The sequence below is a fragment of the Drosophila eugracilis genome, unplaced genomic scaffold, assembly GCF_018153835.1.
Source record: "Drosophila eugracilis isolate 14026-0451.02 unplaced genomic scaffold, ASM1815383v1 contig_2167, whole genome shotgun sequence".
NCBI lineage: Eukaryota > Metazoa > Arthropoda > Insecta > Diptera > Drosophilidae > Drosophila > Drosophila eugracilis.
Window position 1 is genome coordinate 2,975,760 of NW_024573052.1, and position 24,355 is coordinate 3,000,114.

Below are 24,355 nucleotides of genomic sequence, written 5' to 3' on the forward strand. Positions count from 1 at the left end.
TAAACGAAAACTGTTTTTAGTTTCGATTTTATAAAATTATAATTTGTTTGTATTATAACTTGTACTTTATACATCAAATCAAATCAAACTTTAAGCTTAAGATTACTTCTCGTCTTCGTCCTCGTCCTCATCTTGATTCGGCTGGAGACTGGACTCTACATCGAAGAAGGATTTCCTGCTGCGTTTGGCCGCCGCTGCTGCCTGACTGTCACCGAATTTCGCAGCCGTCCGCTTGCGCAGCTCTTCTACGTCCTGGTTGTCATCGTTGGCGCTCCACTCGAGGACCAAACGACGACCGTACAGATGCGTACTAGCGCTCAGGGCGTCGAACGCCCGTTTGGCCTCCGCCTTAGATACGTAGTCAACAAAACCGAAACCACGATGCGCCTCCTCGCCGTTTGTAGCCTTTTTGGGAATACGTAAAGAACGAAGCTCGCCAAAGGCCCTGGAAAACCGAATTAGAAATAGTATCAAGATCTTCTTAACAGGTATGATCACTACTCACTTAAATATGTCGCGAACTTCGCGGTATTGCGCCTGGAAGGGAATATTCCGCACCAAGATTTTCGTACCAGTTTGCTTCTTCTGCGAGGCCAGCCGACGCTGGGCTCCCTCATTGTCTTGAGTCCTGGAAATGATTAGTCTTTTAGTGACCTGGATACTGCGATTTTTATCCAACGACTTACTTGAGTACCCGATCGCTGCGCTTAAGTTCCACAGGATTGCCATCGATGTGCGTGAGCTGCAAGTTCTTAAGAGCATGCTCTGCTACTGATGACTTCTTGAACTGGATAAAGCCGTAGCCCAGGGACTTAAAGTTCCGAGGATTTTCGGGATCTCTTCGTTTGGCTATCTCCACGGTGTGTATGCTACCCAAGTGCTGGAAGTGCTTTTCAACAGTTTCCTTCACGGTCTTGAAGTTAAGATTGCGCAGGAAGAGTGTGGTATTTGGTTCGGGCTCATCATCCGCATCCTCTGCTCTAGGATCATCGTTCTCCTCTTTCACTTCCTCAATTTCATGCTTCTCCTCTTGCTTAACTTCTTCCTTGGGTTCTGGTTCCGATTTGGGAATCACTGGCTCTCCACTAAGAGTCCTGGTAAATACCTGATCGGGAGCCCACTCTAAAAAGAGTGGGACATTTTTGAACTTGCTATAGGCCAACTTCTTGAAAGCTTGCCTTGCCTCAAAGGGATCACAGTACTCGATGAGTGCAGTTACCCCACTGGGAGGCAGCACAATTCTGCCAATCGGACCAAAAGGACTGAAGATGGGCGTTAGTTCCGAAGGTTCGGTGGACGCCGGCAAATTCTTAGCCAGTATCACAGTATTGGAGCGCTTCTTTGCAGGCTGATCGAATGCATTCAGCCGAACGCCTTCTTCCTCCAGGAAACGCTTCATCTCGTTGACGATTTGGGTTTCTCCTAAGGCCAGACGAACAGCGGCTCCACTGCCACCGTCATTGGTGTCCAGGATCCGTTCCTTAGATGTCTTGAATTGCTTGGATAGAATTTCCGCAACAGCATTGGCACCTAGAAACAGTGTATTCCAGCCAATGGGTTTCTGTGCGTTCTTCTTCAGTTTTAATGCCTTCTTTTCTTTGAAAGAGAGACTGGCATCGTTTTCATCCAAATCCTCTTGTGCATTTTTTTCAATATCCTTGCCAGGGAGCAGGTGCAAGAGACGTCCTTGGAAATCCGTGCCATCTAGAGTATTAAAAGCCTTTAATGCGTGCTCTGGCATCATGTACGTAACAGTTCCAAAGCCCTTAATTCTCCGAGTGAGTTTGTCTAGCGGCAGATTAACCTCTACCACGGGACCAAATTGTTCAAAGACCTTGCGCAGCTCCTCTTCTGTGGTGGTGTAAGCCAGATTCCGGAAGAATATTCTGCCAGACTCGGAAATGTTATCTTCTTTGGACAAACTTTCCTGTTGCTGCTTCCACTTTGCATTGCCGGCACGTGCGGCGACTGGTGCTACTTGTTTTCCACTCTTGATCGCCTTAGTCAACTTGTTCTGTTCGGTAAAGTCGGTAAAGAACACCTGCTTGCCCTTGATAAAGCTCTTGTTTTTGAGCATACCCTTGGCCATGTCTTTTTCCGTTTTAAAGCCCACATAGCAGAACCCGTGAACATTGGTAGGCAGTCGGACGGAGTAGGGTTTAAGCGGCTTGAAAAACTTCAGCACTTCTTGACGTTTCGTGGTGTAGGGCACATTCTGAATTTTGATTGTAAACAACTCCAGGTTAGATTTATCCGCCTTGGGTTTGGATTTCTTTGCGGTGCTATCCCCCGATTTGGTGGCCATAAGGGATTTCATGTACTCTAGATCGCTGATGGGCTTCTCTGCCAGTTTACCAGAGTCTTCTTCATCATCTTCCACATCCTCATCGGCAACATCATCATCCCCTGCATCTGCATCTACCCCGCTGTCATCCCTTCCAGCTGGTGGTTCTTCTTGCTCCTCTTCATCCTCCTGCTTGCTATTTACACCCAAATCGTTACCCCACAAGGTACGCGACTTGTCATGCGCCTGCAGAAACTCCTGGAACTCTGGATCATCTTTGTGCCTTCCCAAAATCTGTTCCACCTTGTCCTTTTTCTCCTTGCTCTTTTTCTTTGACTCATTGGCCTTCGCCGCCTCCTCCTCGATTGCCTTTAGTTTGTCTAGATTTTTCTTACTGTCTTTTGCATGCTTACTCCAGGATTGTGGCTTATCCTCGCTGCCCAAAGCGGCACAGGCCTCTACGCGCACCCGGCTGGTTTGGATGCATGTGTTGTTGAAATGTTGGATGGCCGATTGGGCCTCCTCCTCAGAGCTATAGCCCACGAAGCAGAACTGTCGGAACTTTCCATCGGGCGTGTATTTCAGCTGAAGATCCGTAATCGTTCCCTGGGCACCGAAAATCTGACGCAGTTTGTCTTCGGTAATCTGGATGGCGGATTGTAGGGTTCTTTCAACATGACAAAGATAAAAAACTCCATCTACTCACATGCTTGGGGAGTTGTTTAACTATAATTCGCGACATATTTTGGCTTATTCAACTGGCTGCGGCTAAAACTATTAGTTTAAAAGCATTTTTGTTTACAAGAAATCAAAACAGGCGCACGTGTATTAGAGGTGGTAACGAATCAACAGTGAAGGCAAATCTTATCGATTCTTCGATGTCGTCGCAGTAAACTTACCAGCATGATATATCGATATATCGAAGTATCGAATAATCGAGCAAAGAGAGGGAAAACAAAACAATTTGAAATATTTGTGCTTAAATCTTATAAGAATTTATGTTTTATATAATAATCTAATCTGTTTTCGAAGAAATTGATGAATCAAGCGTGAAAAACTACGTAGGCAGCTTGTCTAATAGCATTGTTGCTTCCTGAAATGTCATAAAAAATCCATTGAATTAGAAATTCAGATTGAAATCACTCCATAAGCTTATGTTAATATTTTATATTTTATTTCAAACACTCCACTTGCACTGACGAACCCCTCTTAATATATACAAATATAACACATATCTAGGCCTACAGATATTAATAAACAGGTGCCATCTCTATGCAAATTGTTCCGTTACAGACGCGCGCAAAAAAAAAAAACAAAAATGGAGAACCAACTAGACTCACGTGTTTCTGGATAGCTTAACCAAAAATCAACGAAATGGACAATAATTAACGTAAGTACCATTATATGTACAGGATATATACAGATTCGATCATTTTTTGAAGCAAATCTTGAGTATTCGGATGACGGGCGCCTCGAAAAAGGCGGATATAACAAAAGCTGAGCCGAAGGAGACGACGGCGTTGCCAAGGAATAAGGTTAGGATTAGAGGATTGCTAAGGTGAACAGTGCCGCTCATGTGCGACGAGCATATGAACATTATGATGGGATGGATCAGATAGGCGCAGTATGTAAGTCGTGAAAGCGGCCACATCACGCGATACGACAGGATCGCATTTACGGTGGGCGCAAGTCCCCAGCAGCATGACAATACGATCCAGACCAAACCGCAGCCGAAGGCGGTGTGGGCCACACCCACGTAAAAGGCAGTGCTGACGGTGCTCAATTGGCCCTCCCAAACGCCAAAGACCACGAGTATGAGCACCAGCAGGCTGCCCGCCCAAAGAGACAAGTTCAGACGCCTGGAAACCAACGGTGGAGTCTTCACCTTGTACAAAACGTAGCCGGCACACATTCCTGCAAAACAACGGTGGAAAGAAGGAGTGAGTCTCGGGTGAGTCAAGAATTTTGTTTACTTTTACTAAGAGCTTAAAAAGGTTTAGTAAAATCATTAGAAGTCTAATTTCTATGATTTTTGTTGCATATGATCTTCGTTTTCTAAGTTAACTAAGTTAGGGACAGGTTAAACATGTTCATTAATTTAGTACTTAGGCGTTACAAGTGTTGTATTTACGACTTACCCACAATGTAAGAGCCCACTCGCTGCCAGGGTTTGTCATAGAGGAAGTCAAAGGACTCGAAAGGTAGGGCCACTTTGTGGGTGTACTGGTGTTGCAGGGAGATAATACCAGAGATGCTCCACGAGCTTAGCAGAAATACGACTAACGTGACAGCCACGGCTTTAAAGTACCTAAAATCAAAAGGAACTGAGATCTAACTCTTAGGACTTTGAGGAGGTTCAACCCACTTTCTGGCCAAGGCCAAGAGCAAAGCAGCCATCACATAGAACTGCATTTCATTGGCCATATACCAACTCCACATCATGCACATCTCCGTCTGTGGAAAATAGTTATTTATGTACAATATATTGCGCCACCAATAGACGCGGCACGTGTTGTGCTCGATTTTGGCCGGCTGAAACACCGACGAGTCCAGTCCTTGTCTGCAATAGTAATATGGTACTTATATTATAACCAAGGATCGTAAGGGTTATACTTAATATATACCTCACCTTACGGCAAAGTCATTGAAGATAACAACAAAGAGATAAACTGGAGTGAGTCGTAGATAACGATAGAGCAGCATCATGAACGTTTCCGAAAAGCTACGTTTGATAAAGAGGCAGGTCTCGGCAGGTTGCTTGCGATCCTGCTTGAGGTAGAGCAGAGTGACCAGCAGGCCGCTGATAAAGAAGAACGAGTCCACCGAAAAGGTGGCATTGCCAATCACCTGATACCAAAAGGAGCGCTCTGTGATGACCCTTTCAAACTGAGTTTGTTTTTTTGTTATTACTCATGGCATCTTCTATCAAGTTAAGTTCATACTTACTTTATTCTCGCCAATGGCAAACATCTGCAGATATGTGTGCACCATCATGGTCCAGAGAACAGAGAAGACTCGCAAACCATGCAGGCAGGACGTGTGAGTCTGTTATTGAATTCAAGCAGTAGAAGCTGAATGGGCTTTGAGAACATTTTATCTCGAAACTTACCTCCTTGGTTTTGTCGATGTTTAGAATCGCCTTTGCATTGGTTTGCAAGGCAAAGCATAAGAGTATTTGTTGGTGCAAAGCTGGAAAAGTAAAAGTAGGGAAGCTGCAGGATGACTGGGAAAATTGAACACTCACCAATCGGCTGCTCTGCCTCATACGTTCCGGTGGCCCCGGCACAACTTCCAGTTTCCACTTGGTAATCGGTCATTTCCGATTTACCCGCCATCGAACTCATCGATGTGGAGGTGTTGGGATCCCCAACAACACCTGAAACCCCATCTGCCATGTCAGTAGAGTCCCCAGATCGCTGTCTATTACCATTGACATCCATTTCGGGACCATCTGTTGCGGCATTCGTGCTGCCCAAGGGACGCATCTGAAAGAGCTCGAATGGCTTGCCATAAAAGCCACTGTTTTTCGCTGAGGCTCCATCGCATTTGCCACTAATAGCCGAAATGGAAGCCACCACCAAACGACGTTCGTCGATCTTGAGCTGATAATATGAAGCTACCAGAATCACCAGAAATAGAGTCAGCATAAAGCTTCTACGGTGGGATAACAGCTTGTATTATGTACAGAGATTTTCTAAGATGACAACCTACATGAACACCTGGAACTTCAGCTGCCGCCAGTGACTATAAAGTCCGGGCACAGTGCGAACGTGCAGAACCTGGAGCGGTGGTTGCTGCACCGAGGTATTGTGTGCCCCCAAAACAGTTAGCATTCGAGCATAAGGATCCAGGGACAGGATGGACTTAACATCGTGGGCGGAACAGGATTTGGGTAAACACTCGCCCAGACTCAGAAGCATCTAGAAGATTAAAAGGATTACTGATAAGTGATTTGCGGAACTTTAAAAACTCAAACAAAAACACACACCGATCGATTTAGCCGGGGCAAATGAAGTGCCACATCCGCCACATAGAATTCCAACTCGAAGTGCTTGCGCTCCTCCATGGAACTCTGACGATTGAGTTCATAGCAGAAGGACAGTTGACCAAGCCACTTGTCGTTGCCAAAGAGCAACTGACCACGATACCGTCCAGATGAATCATAAGCTGAAACGGTTCATATGGAATAAGATGTTGAGATAGTCCCTGGCAGAGACTCACCTCTTTGGGCCCACTCGTAACTGGAGTGCAGGGCCGTTAGGTAGGCTTGCATCTCGAGACCACAACCTGTACGAACACTTGTCCGAATCTCCGAAATCTGCCAGAAGAAGTGGTCGTAGAGATTGGCCACCAGCTGGAAGTAGTTGGCCTGGCCGTATAGACTCTCGGCCATGCTGCTGTTTCCCGTGCCATTTGCATTGACCCCCAGGTAGGGGTTGATGCTATTGATGGTACTGCCCAAGGTTTTCAGCTGCATATCATCGTCTCCACTTTGCTTGAGCAGATCGCGTCCCGATTTTGGCGCCATTTGGGGCTTACTGCGCAGAATTTTTAGGATATGAGTACTGGAAGTTGTGGTGGTTGTAGTCGTCGAAGGAGTCGTCGTTCCTGGCGAAGTGGCTGTTGTGGGCTCTGTGGAAAGCTCGGCTATGTCCACATCCACAGTATCGTTCTCATCGGGATTGGAGGGACTGTAGCTAGTGTCCAGAGCCAGGACATGTTGCTCTTGACTGCTGAGATCCCCCTTCTTGATCACCTCATGCTCCAGATCCTCCAGGTCGCCCAAGTTGAAGTCGAAAGTGACCGGATGCAGTTCGTACTCCTTTAGTGGATGCGGTGGCTTCACATACTCAATGGTCGGAATGATTTTCTCCAGCGGCAAATAGGGCTTCTTTTTCAATGGCTTAAGCGGCAGGACCTCGTGCGTGTTCAGGACTAATGGTGACTCGGTGTCCGTTTCTTGCACTTCATGCAAGATGGTTATGTTGCTGTTACTGCTCGCAAACCGATGTCCTGTGAGGGCCTCCGCTTCCTGTTTTTGTGTCTCATTTGAGGACTTGGTGGTGGGAAAGCAGCAGATTAGCAGTAGAAGAGCCAATGAGGCAATCCTTGGGTTTGGCATATTTGCCACCTGGACACTTGGAAAATGCGCTTCTTTCCCCCTTCTCTCCACTTTGCCACTTTACACTGGAATCTGTACGCTCGTTGTGGGCCTGTGCCTGTAGCTATTGAGTCTCTGGTGCAATGTCTGGCTAATCTCTGCCCTGCATTGTCTTAGGTATTCTGCTGGTTTTCCCGGGGGACGCAGTTGCGCGCACAGTTCTCTACTCCCTTGTGCTCCTCCGCTGTCATTGTCGCAATCTCAGATTCTGGCCAGTTGGTTCATGGGTGTGGTGGTTTCCTGAAACGAAGGCTTCATCGTGATAAGAGCTTCCAGGATTTGTGAGCTGAGCAAGTGCGAGCTAGAGAGACATGGATAATCTTGGAATTTGGACATTGGCCTGGCGTAATTTTCACTTGTTTATGAATCGATTTTCGTTTTGATTTGTTTCTAAGCAGACCAGCTTCGTTTTGGAGGCTGTCTGCGAAAAAAAAAAAAAAAAACTGCTGCTGCTGCTGGGGGAAATTGCAAAATTTCCTGAAAACCGAAAGAGAAAAACTCGTTAAACGTGTTGTGACCACCGCCAGTCGTCGTGGTCGTGGCCAAGCTGGAAAAGCGCCGAAGCGTCGGGAGGTTATTGGTATCATTGTTTATATAACTTCCGCGTATCAATTCGCCAAGATGGTGTGACGATGATCATCGGGACTGCCCACTGCACTGCTTTCCACCATATTATGCAATTCGGTCTTAATTGATTTAAGGAAACCAAATAGATTTCTTATATTAAAAGTTATTTGATTGATTCTGAGAAGAAGAGTTGAGTAAGATTAGAAAGAGAAGTGAAACTAAACTGACTGAAATATCTGCATGTCTGCAGGTGGAGCTTTAGGTTTGCCATTAGAATGTCCAACTGGGGAAAAAGTGAAAGGTGAGGGTCTGTTTTTTTTTTGCCCCCTAACTGTGAACACACACTCTTTTTAGTGGGATGGCTTGCAATTCAATTGTTTCCCCACCAACAAGCAACCGAAAAAACAAACAAAATAACACAATCCAAGTGGCAATTGGATGGACAAACATGTGTGTAAGCCAAGCCAAGCCAATGCAAAGAAAAGCTAACCGAAATGTGTGTTTTCTGGACAGGTCTTGTATGATTTTTGGGCTAGACCACACGACGTCAACCGAACCGATGAAAGTAAAAACCGCAACTGATCAAGCGCCGCCAACGTTGGCATCTAAGAGCTGGGAACTCTGGGAGCTGGGAGCTCGAAGTTCGTAGCTCGGATTCAGATTCGGATTCGGATTCAGACTCGGATTCGTGGCTATATGGGAGTTTTAAACTATTGGAGTAGAGACTCACTCCCATTGCTCAGCCCCGAAGTGTGTGGAAAAGCGCTATAAAGCAAACAAGCAGAAGGCATATTATATGCACTCGCAAAAACCTGACAACTGCAAATGCAAACGGCCAAATGCGAAGGCAACTGCCTAAATGAAACCAAACGAATGCTTTTTATGATCAATTTTTGCTAGCAAAGCTGAATGGATGTGTGTGTGTGTGTGGTGTGCGGTGTGCCTGTTTCGCAAAAGAGAGGTGATCTCGGCTTGGATTTTGGACTGGACTGGAGTGGAGTGGAGTGGAGTGACCTGATCGGACAACTGGCAGAACTAGCTCCCATATGCATGGCCCAAAACAATTACCACAATAATAGTAGCGGCACGACGACAGGCACCTGGCATAAAAATGTCGCAATAATCCAAAAACCATTCATTCGCACACCAAACAATGTCCAATGTCCAGTGGAAAGCCATTGATCCACGCCTTCGATTGCATAAAGTGGTCTGATGTCTAAGAACTGGTGTTGAGATTGTGGCATGAAAGTGGGATAACCCAGATTGAGTTTAGTATGAATTATCCTTAAGGAGCTATCCTAAAAACTTGAAACTAGAATGAATGAATATCTTAGTGAGTATAAAACGAAACGAAAGATCAGTTTATGGAGTCACAAGTCATTGAAGATGAATAGGATATCATTATAATATTACTATATTAATATTATAGGACTACAACCGATAGAAAAAAACGGCTTACATCGATCTCTCGATCCCCGAAAAGCCAGCTTGGCCAACTATCCACCGAAAGGTTGACAAACTATTTCATGTTTCTTCCTTTGGATTGCGTCTGCGTTTAATGCGTAATTTTACTTGAGACTTGAGACTTGAAACCAGAGTCGCGACTTGAACGTGAAATACTTGATTCCAGCGGAGGTCCAACACCTGAGATCGTAATTGGAAAAGCTTTTGGCCAAGCCAGAAGTCAGGCGCAAGGAAAGCGGCTCATTAGGAGATAAACAAGTCAGCGTTTTGCAATACCCAATAGATGAAACAAACGACCTCGGACTTGCGAAATGGCCAAATGAGATTCGAATATGATCTTCTACACAGTCACCAAAAACTTAAGGATAAGCCTTTGAAAGTCTAGAAATAGGAAACTGAGATATCATAGTAATGGAAACTCACTCTAACTATTAAGAATATTGAAAGTGGTTATCATATAAGAAGCCGATGGTATGGGGTTTAAAACGAAGTATGGATCACATTTTCTTTCTGTGTGGCAATGGACGCACTCCCCTGGATCTCTGGATCAGCACGAGCCGACAACGAGGCAATGTTTTCCAATGACTGGCCAGCCGACTGGGTGATAGTCGTCGTCATTAAGTGAGTGTGCCAGCGAGTGTGGATTGGTAAACGCCAGAGCCGTATTTGTGATGCAATTTGCCAGAAACTCCATGGTTACGCTGGCTAGTCTAGAGGCGGTGGAACAATAAAAAAAACAGCAAGCCCCAAAAAGAGAAGCCAAAACGAAGCCGCTGGAAAAACCGATGGCCGAAACACGCTAACAAATTTTCCTTGCCAATACCGGAACAAATGGATTGGTTTCTTACTTCGTTGGCTATTGAGTGTTTCTCAGGCTTGCCAAAAATGAAACGACCGAATGGAAATCAATCAAGAATATCCGCAAGGAACCATAGACGATTGCCAGCTTTTAGTATAATGTCTATAATCGAATAGCTATTGCGGCTCTTGTCAGGGTATCTAAAGGAAAGGAAATGCCGCGAGTTATTGCAGATTATCGATTTCATCGGCACCGAGTGAGTTATTCCCCCACAAACTCAAACTCTTGCTAAATAACTTCAAGGGAAATTCGCCGATTTTCTTGTTGGTCTATACTTATGGTATATAAGCCCAATGCCGCAGTCTTGGCTTTTAAGACTTTACCCGTTGTCTACTTAAAGCCACCTGCCTTTATGCTTTATGTTGCACACTTTTGGCCAGCGTTGGTAGCTAAAAGTTAGCATATTTATGGGGCTTTCGGCTCTTAACTAAACAAGTTTAAAATATCTTTTAATAAGATTTAACTTGTCTTTCTTAAGCCTTGAAAGACATTGAGGAGGACGTTTCCTTTGTTATTTTACATACTTCGAAAGTTGCTTCTGCATTTTAAGAAATTTTAGGTCAAGGTTCGTTATCTTCCTAAGAAATGCTAAAGGCTGTACCTTTTTAAGATGCATAATGAAGGTTATTCCCAAATGCATTTGGCACAACAGCAGAATTTACAGAAGAATGATGACAAATTCCCTGGACTTGGGCGAAATTCGCTAACTTATTACGATTTTAGCGCCTAACGACTGCTAACGGTACGGCAGAAGACATTAGCAAATGTCGGCGAGGAGCAGAAAATCGTCTGGCATCTAGCATCTAGCATCTAGCATCTGGCATCTGGAATCGAGATTCGAGAATCGGGCGAAACCTGGAGGCGGAGAAGGGAAAGAGCAAGGCGAGTGTAGAGTAATCATCATCAGGCCAAATGAAGCTTTGCCCATCTATTTGAGTGCGGAGCAAGCAATGGCAATGGCAATGGCAGTACGTCTGGGATTCCGGTGGATGGGGATGGAGGGAGCACAATATATAATCACCGATCTTAATGGCAAAAATATTTTGATAGTTGATGACCCAGAAGCAGCAGGAGAATTAAGACAATGGCTGATCACCGTTTGCCAAGGGGTTACCAGGTCAATGAATCCATCAGCGGATCTTCAAAGATCAAGCTACCGTTTCGGATGCTAAGAGGTTTACCCAAGGATTTCCCTTTCGATAAAAAAGGGATGTGTATATGGGGTTTGGGTGGGGGAAACCGTTAGCTCGGGACACATTGTTAACATGTGCGGACGCTGATCATAACCATAATCGGGACTCTATGTTGCATGCTATATGCTAATGTGCCTTGCAACTCGGACATTTGCATTTTCCCATGGCCTGTCGAGTGTCCCAGAATCCAGTTAGCCAAACTACAAGCACAGAAAGAAACAAGGATGTGATTTTCCCTTGATTTTCTTCTCGTGGAAAACTCATCTTGATATCCATCCTATCATAGGTACTAAGAACTTTTCTTTCTGTGCAGGCTGTGCCTGATGCCTGGGTCAATTCGTCAATTGGCTGGAACTTTGGGCTCCAAGTTTGGTAAAGGTAACGGGCTCCAGTCCTCCAGTCGGTTGTCCAGTTCGTTAGGGGCAGTCGTCCAGCTGTGCTGGTCATTTGTATCATCTGCATGTGTGCCCCGTCCCCGCCATCATTCCTCTCGATCGACGATATGCAATTGCCCAGTGATCATCGTTGGGGGTCACAGGTGTTCCAGGCACCAATAACTTGCCGAGGCTGTCGACTAGCGTTGCGATTTATGAGAAACTCATTTGTAATCCGACTTAGGGAAAGGGCTTCGAGATTGTGCAATCATTCGAAGAGTGCAGGGATAACTTGACACACTGATGGTCGAGTGTGTGTACTTCGACCTTCTCATCATCACGGGCTAACTATTTAAATTGGAGGCCAGACTTTCAAAATTCTAGCCAGACTTTCTCCGCCAGCATATATAGAGGTAAAGAGGCACAAAGGTTCTGGCAATCCAAATCGATTTGAGAGTTTTTCGAGTTTTCGTTTTCAACAGAAGCTTGTAATTTGCAGTGATTGCTTTATTGCCGATTTCCCATCATTTCGAACCAATTGCCATAAATGGAACTCGGGGCGCATTACCTACTCACCTCTCGGATCGTCGATGGATATCTCTCTTGTGGTCTAGTCTCGGTCTCTCGGTCTCTCTTGGTCTCTTGGGCATTCACAATTTGTAGGTCATTAGAACTGCTAAATTTTCTAAATGCTCTTTAATTTATATAATTACATGGTAGAAAACTCGAATCGATCGAATCGATGCATGTATGCTTCTCCACTCGAAAGTGGAAAACCTAGGGCCATGGCGATCAGATCTTTGATTGCCTGATACCCCTGATTCCCCGATCTTGGCTTTATGCAATTATGCGGGGCAGGCCCCCGAAGCTCTTCGATTCGGTCTGGTTCGGTTTGGTTTGGTTTTTGGCTTTTGGCTCTTGGGTTTTCTCGGTCTGGGCCTTAGTCTGGGTTCTACTTATGCCCATAAAGACATAATTGGCCACCAGAACACGGACTTAAGTAAACAACAAGAGAGGGAAATAATAATTTAATTTGAAATAAAACGAGCGGCCCAATGCTCTGGGTCTGGGTATGGGTATGGGTCTTTGCACTCGTGCCTCCGCATTTATCTTTGACCCTTTTTGGTATTGTGGCTATATGGGTCATTCGTCAAGGTAACTTTCATTTGTGAGCTGGAAAAACTAAGCGCGAGACATGGAACGTGGACGCACTTAATCATAATCCCCTTCGCATTCCAATTGCTACTCCTATTCTTATTCTTATTCTTATTCTTATTCCTATTCCTGTTTCAATTCTATCTTCTATTCCCCCGATCACACTTTGTTTTGTTCTTGTCATTGGCGAGACAATCTGACGATCTTGTTAGGTCGCCTGTCTCGGCCCACTAATTGGACTTGGATTGGACATGCCTGATTTTCCGCGTTTCCAAGTCAAGGATGTGGTCTGGCACAACCGTAAGGCAGTGAAAGAAAAAAGGGTGTTGATATCAGCTCAGCTTACTACTTTTTCGTATCAAAAGAGTTATTCTTCTTGGTTTTTCTAAGTGCAGTTTCCTGGTACCATTACTGTTACCAGGCATCTCCATTAGCCGTCAGCCCATCAGCCATTAGCCATCAGCCAAGGGGTCAAGGCTAATTTCAACCTTTTGACAACTCAACTCGGTCGCAATCTTCGGGGCCTCGCAGCCTCGCACAGCCCCAGGTCCTCCTCGATGAGTGTGCAAATTGCCGCTGGTGGCCATTCTGTTGCCCCGGCGAATCACTTTCCTGCTCTGAAGTTTGTAATTTGCCTTAATTGAATATTCGTGCTGGTCAAACCGCACTCGCAAAAGGTGCCCCAAAGAGGTGCCCGCCGACATTCCTTGTAGAAGTGGAAGTGGAAGTGGAGTGCACAGCTTAATGAGCCTGCAGATCCATCAACGTTGACATGTCCGTTGACTCTTGGCTGTTCTAATGGAGTGTGACAAATCCATCGCCAGTTCCTTTAAGATCTCTCTCTCTCTTTCAGTCTTAGTTTCCTTTCAAGATCCATCCATCCGATGTTCCATCAGTATTAACAACATAAAAGGGCTGGGTCTAATGACCCATCCACCTGCCCCAAACACTTTGTTAGCCATATTACTTGAGTGCAAACACATTTGCCAATGGAAATTATTATCCAGCCCAAGGACTTGAGCCTTTTGGACCCGGTTGATCCTTCTGTTGATTGACTGCTTTCGTCACGCCAAGTGGTCGGCCGGCCAAGTGGCCAACTGGCCAGCCCACTTGACTTCCAGCTAACCGTGGCATTTATCCTCTCGTGTTCGGCGGCTACCAGGAGTGCAACATGTTAATCATTTCGAGCATCAGGCCATGTCAAATGGAGATCACACAGCCAGACCAGAGCTGCTTGCTTCTCCTCCTGCATTCTTTTCCTGCTGTTTATTTTCTGGCCACAGAACGAAGCAACCAACTTATACCAAGCACCCAACCAGCCAACCAGCCAACCAGCCAACAAGCCAAGTGATCCCTGATCTTCATCTGCTGTGCAAACGCCCCGCGGGGCTTGTTACAAATTTTGATGGACGGCCAGTGGTTGAAATTGATTAGCTTTAATGGTGGCAAAGTTCTCTGCCTGTCTGCTAGCCAGAATGCATTCCTAATGGAAATGTAAAGAGCTGAACTGGCCCCAACTGACTGCTGAACTGGGCCTGGGCTTAAACAAAATCAAAATCAATCAAATCACACATCTAGACAGACATATAATTTGAAGACCCTTTTGATTTCCATTTCCATTTTGATTTAGATTTTGATGTGTTGCTTAACTTGAACTGTCATAAGCGAAGTGCTGCCAGAACTGCACTGCAGTTCAAGGCTGTTTTTTAAGGGTCGTCAGAGCCCAGGCAGCAGAACCCAGGGGGGTCAGAGCCCAGTGTTTTCTCAGGTCAGGTCGGGGTTTTCTTTTTGTCTAATTTGCTTGAAATCATGGGAATCGCGCCACTGAGAGACTTGCCCATCTGTGGTTTTCCGACTTTCACAATCGAAAGAATTCGCCGGGCGGCCACTTTTATGCTTCATTAGGCCAGAAATTATATCTCATGATGGGATGGTTTGGGCCTGGGCCCTGAGATTCATTCTCTATTCTCCAAGCCATTTCGGTCTATCCACCATCCTAGTCGCCATCTCCGTCGTCGTCGTCGTTGCCTCCTTTGGGGTTTTCAATTTCTGAAATTGATGAATTTGCTGATGGAAATCTGTCAGCCAGCTTGGAAGTGTTGAAAGCCCAGACAACGAATGAATGGGCTGGCGAATGCACTTGCAGAAAATGTGTAATGATTCAAATTCAAATTCTAAAAGATGGATTGTTTTTAGAGGTCTTTCTCAGAAGAAACTACAATTTGTTATCTTTTTTTTTTGAAGAGTGCACTTGGAGAACCGCTGAGAGGATGAGTTTTTATGTACTGTACTGTATGCCCCAACCCACAGCTGCTTGGCACCCGCATCATTGGTTGGCCAACCAGAAAACCCACTCAAAAGGCCCGGGGCCAGGACCCGGGATGACTGCACAGAAAATGCAGGCATTAAATTGATCCCCAGATTTGAGATCTCAAGATCGAAGTGCGAAGAGACCAGACCAGAAAGAGCCAGCCAAGCGACAAATGAGCAGACACGAGTAATCGGAATCTGAATCGGATCCATCCCCAGTATGAATCTGAATCTGAGAACTGCTTTCCATTGGCTAACCGCAATAGTAGCTGAGGCTTCTCATAGGGCTGCCAATGGCATATTCTATATAGATTTGTACCTAGGCAGGTGTACGTAATAAGAAGTTTTACTAATCTTAGAATTGTAAAAGTTCTGACCCTTCTTTATAATAGTTTTAACTACTGCAACTTTATCTTTGTATCTAAAGAAGTTTATTCAAAAGTTACAAAGTTACGAGAAGTTGTACCTTTCTTACTTTGTTGGTACAACGATCTGTGGCCGTTGTGCTGGGCAACACTGTGTCCCCAGTGGAGTGTGGAAAATGATTTCCTTGACTGACTCTTGGACTCTCACTCACTCGCTGGTCTTTCGCATTTCAATTTATCCCGCAACCGACTAGAATCCAATGTCGATGCAAATTATCTGAGGAGTTCATCAAACCTTTGGCAAATGCAACCAGATCGTCTCTGGGACTACTGTGCTAAATGCTTGTTCTCATCAACCATCAGCCAGCCACCTCTTGGTCTTGGACTTGGCCATCCGCAGGGAATCCGGTTCCGGTTTCGTTATCGTCTCAAAGGTGACTCTATGACTTTGAGCAGGATGTTTCGCGAGATACGTTGATACGGAGGTGAGACAATCTCCGAGTCGTTCTATGGTTATGGGGATAACTGGTTGAATTTACAAGAACAAGAGGAATGCTAGTTCGATTAGTTATCGATTACCCTGACAAAATCTTAATTACTCAGTCATTTGATGATTTGCGCCACGAGATTAATCGGTGTCTTCATTTCGATCTTGATTAATGATCTTATCGTGAATATTGATACTGTCTTGCTGGCAGCTTCTCTAAAAAAAGCATAAATTTTCCATGTGATTAGTTAGCAACTTTTCGATTAGTCGCAATCATTTTGAGCGGAACTAATTCGTAGATCTAACGAGAGAGTCTATTTGATTGTTACAAGTTATTCGCTTCGGACGGAGTCCATCACTACGAAATCTACGGATCGTTTATGTAAATGCATTCTCCATCTCCATTAAATTCTCATCATCGTCTGTGGCGAAGAGTTTTTCCACTTTTCCGACGCTTTGGGCGCTCACCACCGCAGCTCTACAGCCGAAGGCCAGTCGCTGGAAATCGCTTGCTGCTTGTCTCTTTCGATCTTGGCCTGGCTAACTATTTAGAATGATTTCATCAGGGGCCAAAAATGGGCAACGGCAACGGCGAATGTCAGAGACTCGTCGTCACGCCTCCAAGTCGGCAACATTCAGCACTTCTTTTGGGTTGTTGAAAGGGGGGAGGGGGTTGGCATGGGGGGTGGTGGTGTGTCCGCAACCTAAAATTCCCAACTCCACCCCCATTTCCACCTTTGTCTCATTTTGTCCCGTGTAGTTTTTTGTTCCATTTCTGTCACGCTTGAAGACTGCAATTGAGCCAATTGAGACCCACAACTGTTTTAGTTGCGGTTTCCAAAGATGCTGCCCTGCCAGTTCCTACGAATCTAACACTCAGAGAAAAGTTCTAGATAGTTTGGAAAGGAAAAGTCCCAAAACAAAGAAGAAATCATCGCAGAATCACTAAGAAACGAGAAAAACCCATCTGTTAAAATGACTTTTCCTTAAAGAACTTACTACATTGTCTTTTTTCCAAGTGCACATATCTGGGGGCGTGTGAAGAACGAGGGGGAGGGGGGTGGTTGGCTTGAAATAAAACAAAGCCAGGCAACGAGATAATAATAATACACATAATATTAAAACGAGAACAACGACACTAAGCCAACTTGGAAGTCTTGGAGACTTGACAATGGTGCGGGAGGTGCTCCAGGAAAATGACTAATTACGTGCTGGCAAACAGCCAGCCGAGGTTCCGAGTGGGTTAATGGCAAGGGTAAGGCTAGGGGGGGGCTACCCGGGACGGGGTACCGCCACTATCCATCCATCCACCAGCGATCCACATTAGCAGCGGGCGCTGCTCGAGCTGCTCGCGTTGGTAGCGGTGAATGGTAATTGCGGACCGTTATAATACGAGCGCGCATAATAAGATCGAGAGATGGGTAAAGCTACACAGTGAGAAAAAAGAATAGGTTTTAGATCAATAGTATAGGTATAGTAACTCTAAATCCAACTTGCCATTATGTTTTGCAGTTTCAAAGTTATGGAAGTTTGTGAATTTTTCTCAGTGCCTTGCAGAAGAGGCTAGCTTATAGGCTCAGGGGGATAGGTGGCTGTTTGGATGCCCTGATGCGCATATTTGCTCCAATTCCGACGCGGGCTAAATGTGACACCCTGAAGGCGAATCACATGGGCTATGCCAGGCCCAAGACATTCCCCCTCTAAACCACTCCATCTCCTTCTCCATCGCCAGCTAATCTAATCAACAATGATGATGACGACGACGATGACCCAGTTCTGGTTGCGTTTTGCTTGCAACAGTTAGGCAAATGGAAGTCAAAGTGGAGTGCATTAGCATCTGCCACTACCACCAGTAGAAGATGCAACATTCTGCCAAGATTCACCTCTTGTCGTGGCCCAATCATTGGTAATAACCTCTGTGCAGATGCATAATGTGGCTCTCTGGGGTGAACCGGCAGCAGAAGAAGATTGAACCCTCTTCTATACGATCTCTCGGGAAGTCGGTCAAGCTCAAGCACTGGAACTCTAAATAGAAACCTGAGAACGCATTTGGCCATTATGTATTTAAGCCAACAACTGCACTTGTCGAATGAGTTTCGTTTAGGCAAATTGTGGCTCAAACTGTTGCCATTATGAAACGATCCAGAGCTTTAGACCCCTCCATCATCCACTGATAGTTTTCAGGCTTATGTATAACATATGGTCTACCTAGAACCCACCCACCCCCCTAGACAGCCCCTTGAAAGGGCCTGGAAAGCATTGTGAATCTGTGTCAGTAGGAGCATCTGCATCCGAACAATGCCTTTAGAGGACCGTCTCTCTCTGCCCCCCCCTCCACCTTGGGCGGTGTCAATTCCAGGCAGATACAAAAGGCGAAGAATGGCCAAGAGCTGTCGACACCAATTGGCGTTTTTGCCATATTTAGTTACCAGCAAATCGGGGAATGGGAATGGTGGAATCAGGAGTGGAGTTTGGAGTGAAAATGGGGGGGAATCTCGAGGCATGGCAGCAGCAAATATGGACAAATTGCATTGAACTGAAACCGTGTTTGGATCCTAATGGATCATGGCCGACATGATTGATGACGACTCCCCAAGTCCCGAATGAATGAAACTGGTAAAATGGAAAATGGAAACTAGAGCACCCGTAGAAGGTGCTGCCGAAAAGTATAAGGGTTCTTCAACCTTCGTTGAGTTGGAAAATTAAATGAAAGATCCATTTCGGCACTGTGGCTGGCTAACCACCACATCCCATCATCATTCTTAAGAGTGTTATTGCTCCGATTTAGTTAGTTAACTCTAACAGTTCATAAACACTTGTGCTTGGATTAGAGGACAGGAAATGGAAGGGATGTGTCTCCCATCGCCGCCTCCATCTTCATGCTCCAGAGTGCCTTCTGCTTCAGACTTCTGGTGCTGTCATTTATCGCTGATCGCGACGAGTTTCGACTCAAGACCCAGGAAAATTGTCGGGAGAGGCCGACAACGAAGACAAAGAGACAACAGTTGCACAGCCCACAATTTCGATGTTTACGTAATGCCAGTGATTCCGAGGCGAAGCCAAATGGATTCATCTCTGGGCTCTTAGTTCTTATTTCTAATTTCTGGGTTCTGTGTTCTGGGTTCTCTGTTCTGATAATGTCAGTGTGGCATGTAAGCTGAAACCACAAAGAATCTTGTGTCTCCTCCTCAAATGGAATTCGCCTAACTGTCATTGTCAAGAGGACAGGCAGAGAGACAGAGAGAGAGAGTTACTAACTAACTAACTAACTAACCACAAATACAAAGTTCCCTCGCTTCGCTGGGGTTCCTAAGGCACCACCTCCGCCTCCACCTCCACACAGAGAGATAAATGCACGAATAATATTTAAATAATAATCTTCTTATATACAGACAGATTATTCAGATGGTAGTCAGTGTAAAATGGAATATTTTTTCATTATTTATTTTATAAAAAAAGTTATAAACCTTTTTTCGGTGCAACTCCTTGGCTCCATAGCTCCATTCTTTTCAATTCTCCACTGCCATTTCCATTAATGAAATGCTTAGAGCTCGAGCAAATTATGGTTTAGCTGGTCATGCGTGTGGAGCTCGCGGCCTGGCTACACTTTCCCAAGTGGAGCAGAGACATCTGAGGTCGCCTCCATGGGGTTAGAACACTGTCGTGCCGCCCTGCGGTGGCTTTCACTCACCGGTCCGGTCCTCCTGATGATGGTCTCTGCTCTACGTTGGGTTATAGCTATCTGGGATCTGGGATCTGGGATTTGGGATCTAGCAATCTGTGATCTATCATCCCCAATTATCAGAAATCACTTTCTTTCCTCGAATGCTGACCAGGAACAACGTATCCCTCTGCCCCGCTCCATTCAATCCCAATGCCAGGCAGTCAGGCAGCTTGTGCCCATTCCTCGTTCTCCAAAGTGAGTGAAATGTGATGTTGGGAAAATCTATTTAACGGAATGCACTCAAATCATGCAAAAGGCAAAAGGCAAGAGCCAAAATTGTAAACAAAAAGCGCCAGGCACAGCATAAAACGTGAGTCGATGACGTGAGCCCGTCAGCCATCAATCGATCTTCGGAGGCAGAAGGTTGCAGGAGAGGAACGATCACATCGCTGGATTGAGATGAACTTGGGGGATACCCTGTATGAATAGGATAATTTTCTTCTTTCTTGATGATATATTTTACGTACTCTCTTAAGTATTTACTTTACCTTGGAAAACTTTGATTAAAAGTTAAGAATTAGACAAGGAATCCTTGGTAAAAGAGCAGAGCTTAGCATTCATCTTGAAATCAAAGTCTCCTGACCGAATCTAGTCCAGTCTGGTCGATCCTCGATCCCCGTGATCGAGTGATGGCCACAGGGGGCCACAGAGAAACAGAAACCATAACGAAAATCGAAAACTATTTTTCACAGCCTCGGCGAAAAGTCGAAGAGGAGATTGGGGATCTTTAAGCAGGGCCAGGAGATCGAATTCGAGGCGACAAATGCAATGCTGTTCGTGGAGGAGAATCTTTGGCAGAGATGGGGGAAGAATTGGTCGAGCCACGGACCCGTTACGAGAATCGCTTTTCATGCATTTCCTTTTGGGAAAGAAAGTTTTTCGCCAGCCGAAAAAAAAAAAAAGATCGGCCAAAGATTTGGCTTTTTGTCTTTGCGTTTGCGTTCGTTACTTTGTTTTTCCTCGTTAGTTCTTTTTGTTTGTCTTGTTTTTTGTTTTTGTTTCTGTTGTTGTTGTTGTTGTTTTTGGTGGGATTTTGGTTCTGGATCTGAATCAGAGCTGGGGAGTTCGGAGCTATCTAACGGCATCGGTTACACTACATAACTGTTCTCACTTTCTTCACCGACGTTTTGCCGCGCTCTCTGGATTTATAGCTTCGTTTCGTTTTGTTATTTTTTTTTTTTCGTTTGCCCTGCCATCTGCCGTCCGCCGTCTTTTGTCTTTTGTTGTTCGTTTTTCTCGCATTTCCGGTGTTCAGAGTTAGAGTTAGAATCCGAATCCGAATCAGAATCCAGAACCAGAACCAGAAACCAAACGGAGTTGTGGCATTACTTAGAAGCCATTACAGGGCAGAAATACCAAGCTATCCGAAAAGGGGAACGGAGAGAATCCCAACTGGACTGACTTAGTGGCCATGATCAAGAGCTCTATTATTTTTGGGCTTTAGTCTTAGGGGGGTTACAATGCCTCGACGAACCCCTGCCTCATTTGCATTACAGAATAGAATCTTGCTCTGGCACTTTCACCCATTGATTGGGAACTTTTCTTTCGAGAGCTCCAACCTGGTCATAAATCAATGGTCTTTCCTAAAGCTTCTGCCTTTTTTTTTTTGGTTTGGTTTTTTTCGGGGCTATTCGAAATAGGTAAAGAGATTATCTCAGACGAAGAAGAAAGACCTTCGGTGCTCGAGTGAAATCAGCTGGGGGAACCAGAAGTTATTTTCGGCATTTTGGCCGCAATGAAAGTAAAACCCATTAGATCCAACCAAGTCGTCTGAATGGTGGTGACGATGACCATAACAAGAAAGCTGCTGAACACGCCAGACATTAAAATAAAATCAAGTTAACACACACGAACACAAAAAATTAAGAAAAGAAAAATAATTGTCTCCGAAATGAAAGGCGTAATAGAAAAATAAGAGAAGTCCAAATTCGAATCAGCCGAAGCAGCGAGCAGCGGCGTGTGCCCTTTTCTTCAAAGTGAAATTTCCTTCAATGCCACTAAGTCTACAAAAGGGGGGCCTCTGCTGCTGGCCACAAAAAGCCGAGCAATTTACTTGCTTCGACTGCAAATGATCAGCCGTCTGCCAAGAGCACCGACTTCTGTATGATCTTTCTTTGAACTAACTAAGCGAGAAGTTCAAACTTCTTGAAAGTAATTCTTACTCACCTACCAACTTGTCTTCTTTAAAGTCTTTCATTTTCCAGTCAATTGACTTTCCAACTAGCTAGGGTATATAATGAAAAGCTTAAAGTGAAGAAGACCCATAGGCTGGGACATGCACGCACTGTCCGAAATGAAAACTGCGTAGATCATTACCAAGTTTCATCCGCTTCTCGCGTTCTTTTCGTCGTCTTTCTTCTTAACAGGGGGGGCTAAAAACATGCACAGAAAGAAAAGCTATACTTTGGGTTTAAAGGGTAAAGTATACTTAAAAAGTGATTAATAATCACTCTTCTAACACCTGGTAATTAAATTTCAGAAGTACCCATCACATTTCTCTCTGTGTAGGGAAAAAAGGCAAAAAGGCAGTGGACAGCGGGCTTTACCTGCATCTTAAGACCGCATTTATTTTGCGTTTAATTGCCACAATTGTGAAATTAATTTCGTTTTCGTTTTCATTGGCCAGTGAAATCTTCATGGCGTTGTTTTCTTATTGCTTTATTTCATTTTTTTTTTTGTGAATGACAGAGACTGGTAAGAGCTGGTAGGGTCGTCTCCCTTTTGAGAAACCAGCAAAGAAGAAAACTCTTTGATTGACCGTTGATTGGCTTGGGTTTTCTTCGTTCATTCATTATTCAATCGGGGGCCGCCTTCAACGCATTATTACGGAATCTCGAAGGTTTTTCAATATTAATTAATATTATTAGAAATTGTTTTAATCTTCTTGTAGATGTGTCAAACACAGGAACTTACTCCATGAATTGCTTTATAAAGAAGATAATTTCGTATTGCTTTCTTTTGTGAAATCCAGCCCAGTGGTCCCATTCCGATTGGCTTCGAACTAGTTACTAGATCGACTAGAAACAAAATCTGCTATCAGTTGGCATTCTCAGAATGCCACACTTCGAGGGCTTCCCATGCTCGCTGCTGGATTCTTGGCTGCCCAAGTGAACTCAATTGAGTTGTGGAGTCATCGTGGCTGTCATTGTTGGCTGTCGTCATCGCCGTTGAGCCCAATATAGATTTGTTTGCACACTCGGTATTAGCCGAGAATTGGCAAAAAGATGCCGCCCTCATTCGAAATCAGTCGACCAAAACATGGCCAACAAAAAATGGAATTGCCAAAATGAGAAAAGAGGGGAAAAAGAGTTAAGAAGCCAAGCAAGCCAACAAAGAATGACGGAAAATCGGGGGAGAATCGCAGACAAATTTGAGTTTCAAATCAAAAGCTAATGAAAAGGTTATAAATGCCGTTAGCTGGCATCAAGACGACCGTCTGCCATAAAGTCACAAATTATGCCAAATACAAAGAGAGAAGAGTCGCTAGAAGAATCCCAGCCCAGTCGCTTCTAATTTTCGTTGGCCTGGGACTGCGTTGCACTGGCACAAGAATGCCAAACATGCAAGCACGGATAGCTGCACAGCGAGAAATTCTAGTTAAATATGTGAAGTTTTGTATTATTATTAGATAAGTTGCATAAACGAATCCATAGTTTGACCTTTATTGTCGAATTATGGACAGAACACTGTTATTTTGAGGAGGAAAATGATAACATCATCAAAATTTTCCAAAAATGTCCCAAATTTGACTTTTTAAACTGTGAATGCAGATTTCATAAGAATTGGAAAACAAACTCAACGAGGTATGGCAATCCATATTTGGACCATTATTGGCCAAGTTATGAGCAAAATACTGTAGAGTTTGGAGAAACAAAAATTCGCATTTTCGATAAGGGGTGTTACACCCATCATCATTTTTTCAGAAAAATGGCAAAAATTTGACATTTTAAACTGTGAAAGCAGTTTTAATGGAATTTTAAATACGAATTCAGTGATGTATGACATTCCATATTCCGACAATTATTGGCTTTGTTATGAGAATAATTCTGATTACTTTTAAGCTAAAATCAGGATTTTGAGTTTCGATAGAAAATGGCACTATTTCTGATCGGTTTTATGCCTATAACTTAGCCAAAACAAGGCTTAGAGCTAAACCAAAGACTGTTTTGAGCAGCTTTCGACCAAACCAAACTTTCCTCATCATTCGATTGATGATTTTGTGGATTTAATTTTTTAACAATTTTTTGGATTTTCTGTAAGGGGTATCATCAAAATTTGAGAAAATCAACAAAAATTTGACATTTTAAGGTGGGGATACAGTTAGATTGGAATTTTAATTACGAGTTCAACGCTATATCACATTCCACATTTCGACAATTATTGGCTTTGTTATAGGAAGAATTCTTGTTAGT

The 24,355-nt window shown here is 44.4% G+C and overlaps 2 protein-coding genes across 3 annotated transcripts; both read right to left on the reverse strand.

The window, feature by feature from the left end:
- Positions 1-20: 20 nt before the first annotated feature.
- LOC108105479 (probable RNA-binding protein 19) lies at positions 21-3,128 on the reverse strand. Its single transcript, XM_017212095.1, has 4 exons — positions 2,991-3,128; positions 687-2,929; positions 506-628; positions 21-445 (listed from the first exon to the last, which is right to left on the reverse strand). Exons 1-4 carry the CDS (start codon positions 3,024-3,026, stop codon positions 103-105), a joined length of 2,745 nt encoding a protein of 914 aa, XP_017067584.1. The 5' UTR covers positions 3,027-3,128; the 3' UTR covers positions 21-102.
- A 296-nt stretch (positions 3,129-3,424) lies between these two features.
- On the reverse strand, positions 3,425-8,582 carry LOC108105411. Of its 2 annotated transcripts, XM_017211958.2 has the most exons (11): positions 8,503-8,582; positions 6,506-7,685; positions 6,273-6,451; positions 5,996-6,204; positions 5,529-5,938; positions 5,394-5,473; positions 5,231-5,329; positions 4,914-5,170; positions 4,650-4,844; positions 4,423-4,592; positions 3,425-4,198 (listed from the first exon to the last, which is right to left on the reverse strand). In XM_017211958.2, the coding sequence occupies exons 2-11, from the start codon at positions 7,404-7,406 to the stop codon at positions 3,714-3,716; spliced, it is 2,985 nt and encodes a 994-aa protein (XP_017067447.1). In that variant the 5' UTR covers positions 7,407-7,685; positions 8,503-8,582; the 3' UTR covers positions 3,425-3,713. The 2 variants fall into 2 exon arrangements, with proteins under 2 accessions (XP_017067447.1, XP_017067448.1); XM_017211959.2 differs by lacking the exon at positions 8,503-8,582 and having other exon boundaries at positions 6,506-7,757.
- Between the last annotated feature and the right edge of the window lie 15,773 nt (positions 8,583-24,355).

Bases quoted from the DNA above. Each gene is read 5' to 3' on its own strand.
- LOC108105411 (XM_017211958.2), bottom strand. From the start codon at position 7,406: ATGCCAAACCCAAGGATTGCCTCATTGGCTCTTCTACTGCTAATCTGC. The intron at 6,452-6,505 runs GTGAGTCTCTGC...GAACCGTTTCAG, and splicing joins TTACGAGTGGGCCCAAAGAG to CTTATGATTCATCTGGACGG. The intron at 5,474-5,528 runs GTGAGTGTTCAA...TTACTTTTCCAG, and splicing joins TGAGGCAGAGCAGCCGATTG to CTTTGCACCAACAAATACTC.
- LOC108105479 (XM_017212095.1), bottom strand. From the start codon at position 3,026: ATGTCGCGAATTATAGTTAAACAACTCCCCAAGCAT. The intron at 629-686 runs GTAAGTCGTTGG...AATCATTTCCAG, and splicing joins CGCAGCGATCGGGTACTCAA to GACTCAAGACAATGAGGGAG. The intron at 446-505 runs GTGAGTAGTGAT...TCGGTTTTCCAG, and splicing joins GAAGTTCGCGACATATTTAA to GGCCTTTGGCGAGCTTCGTT.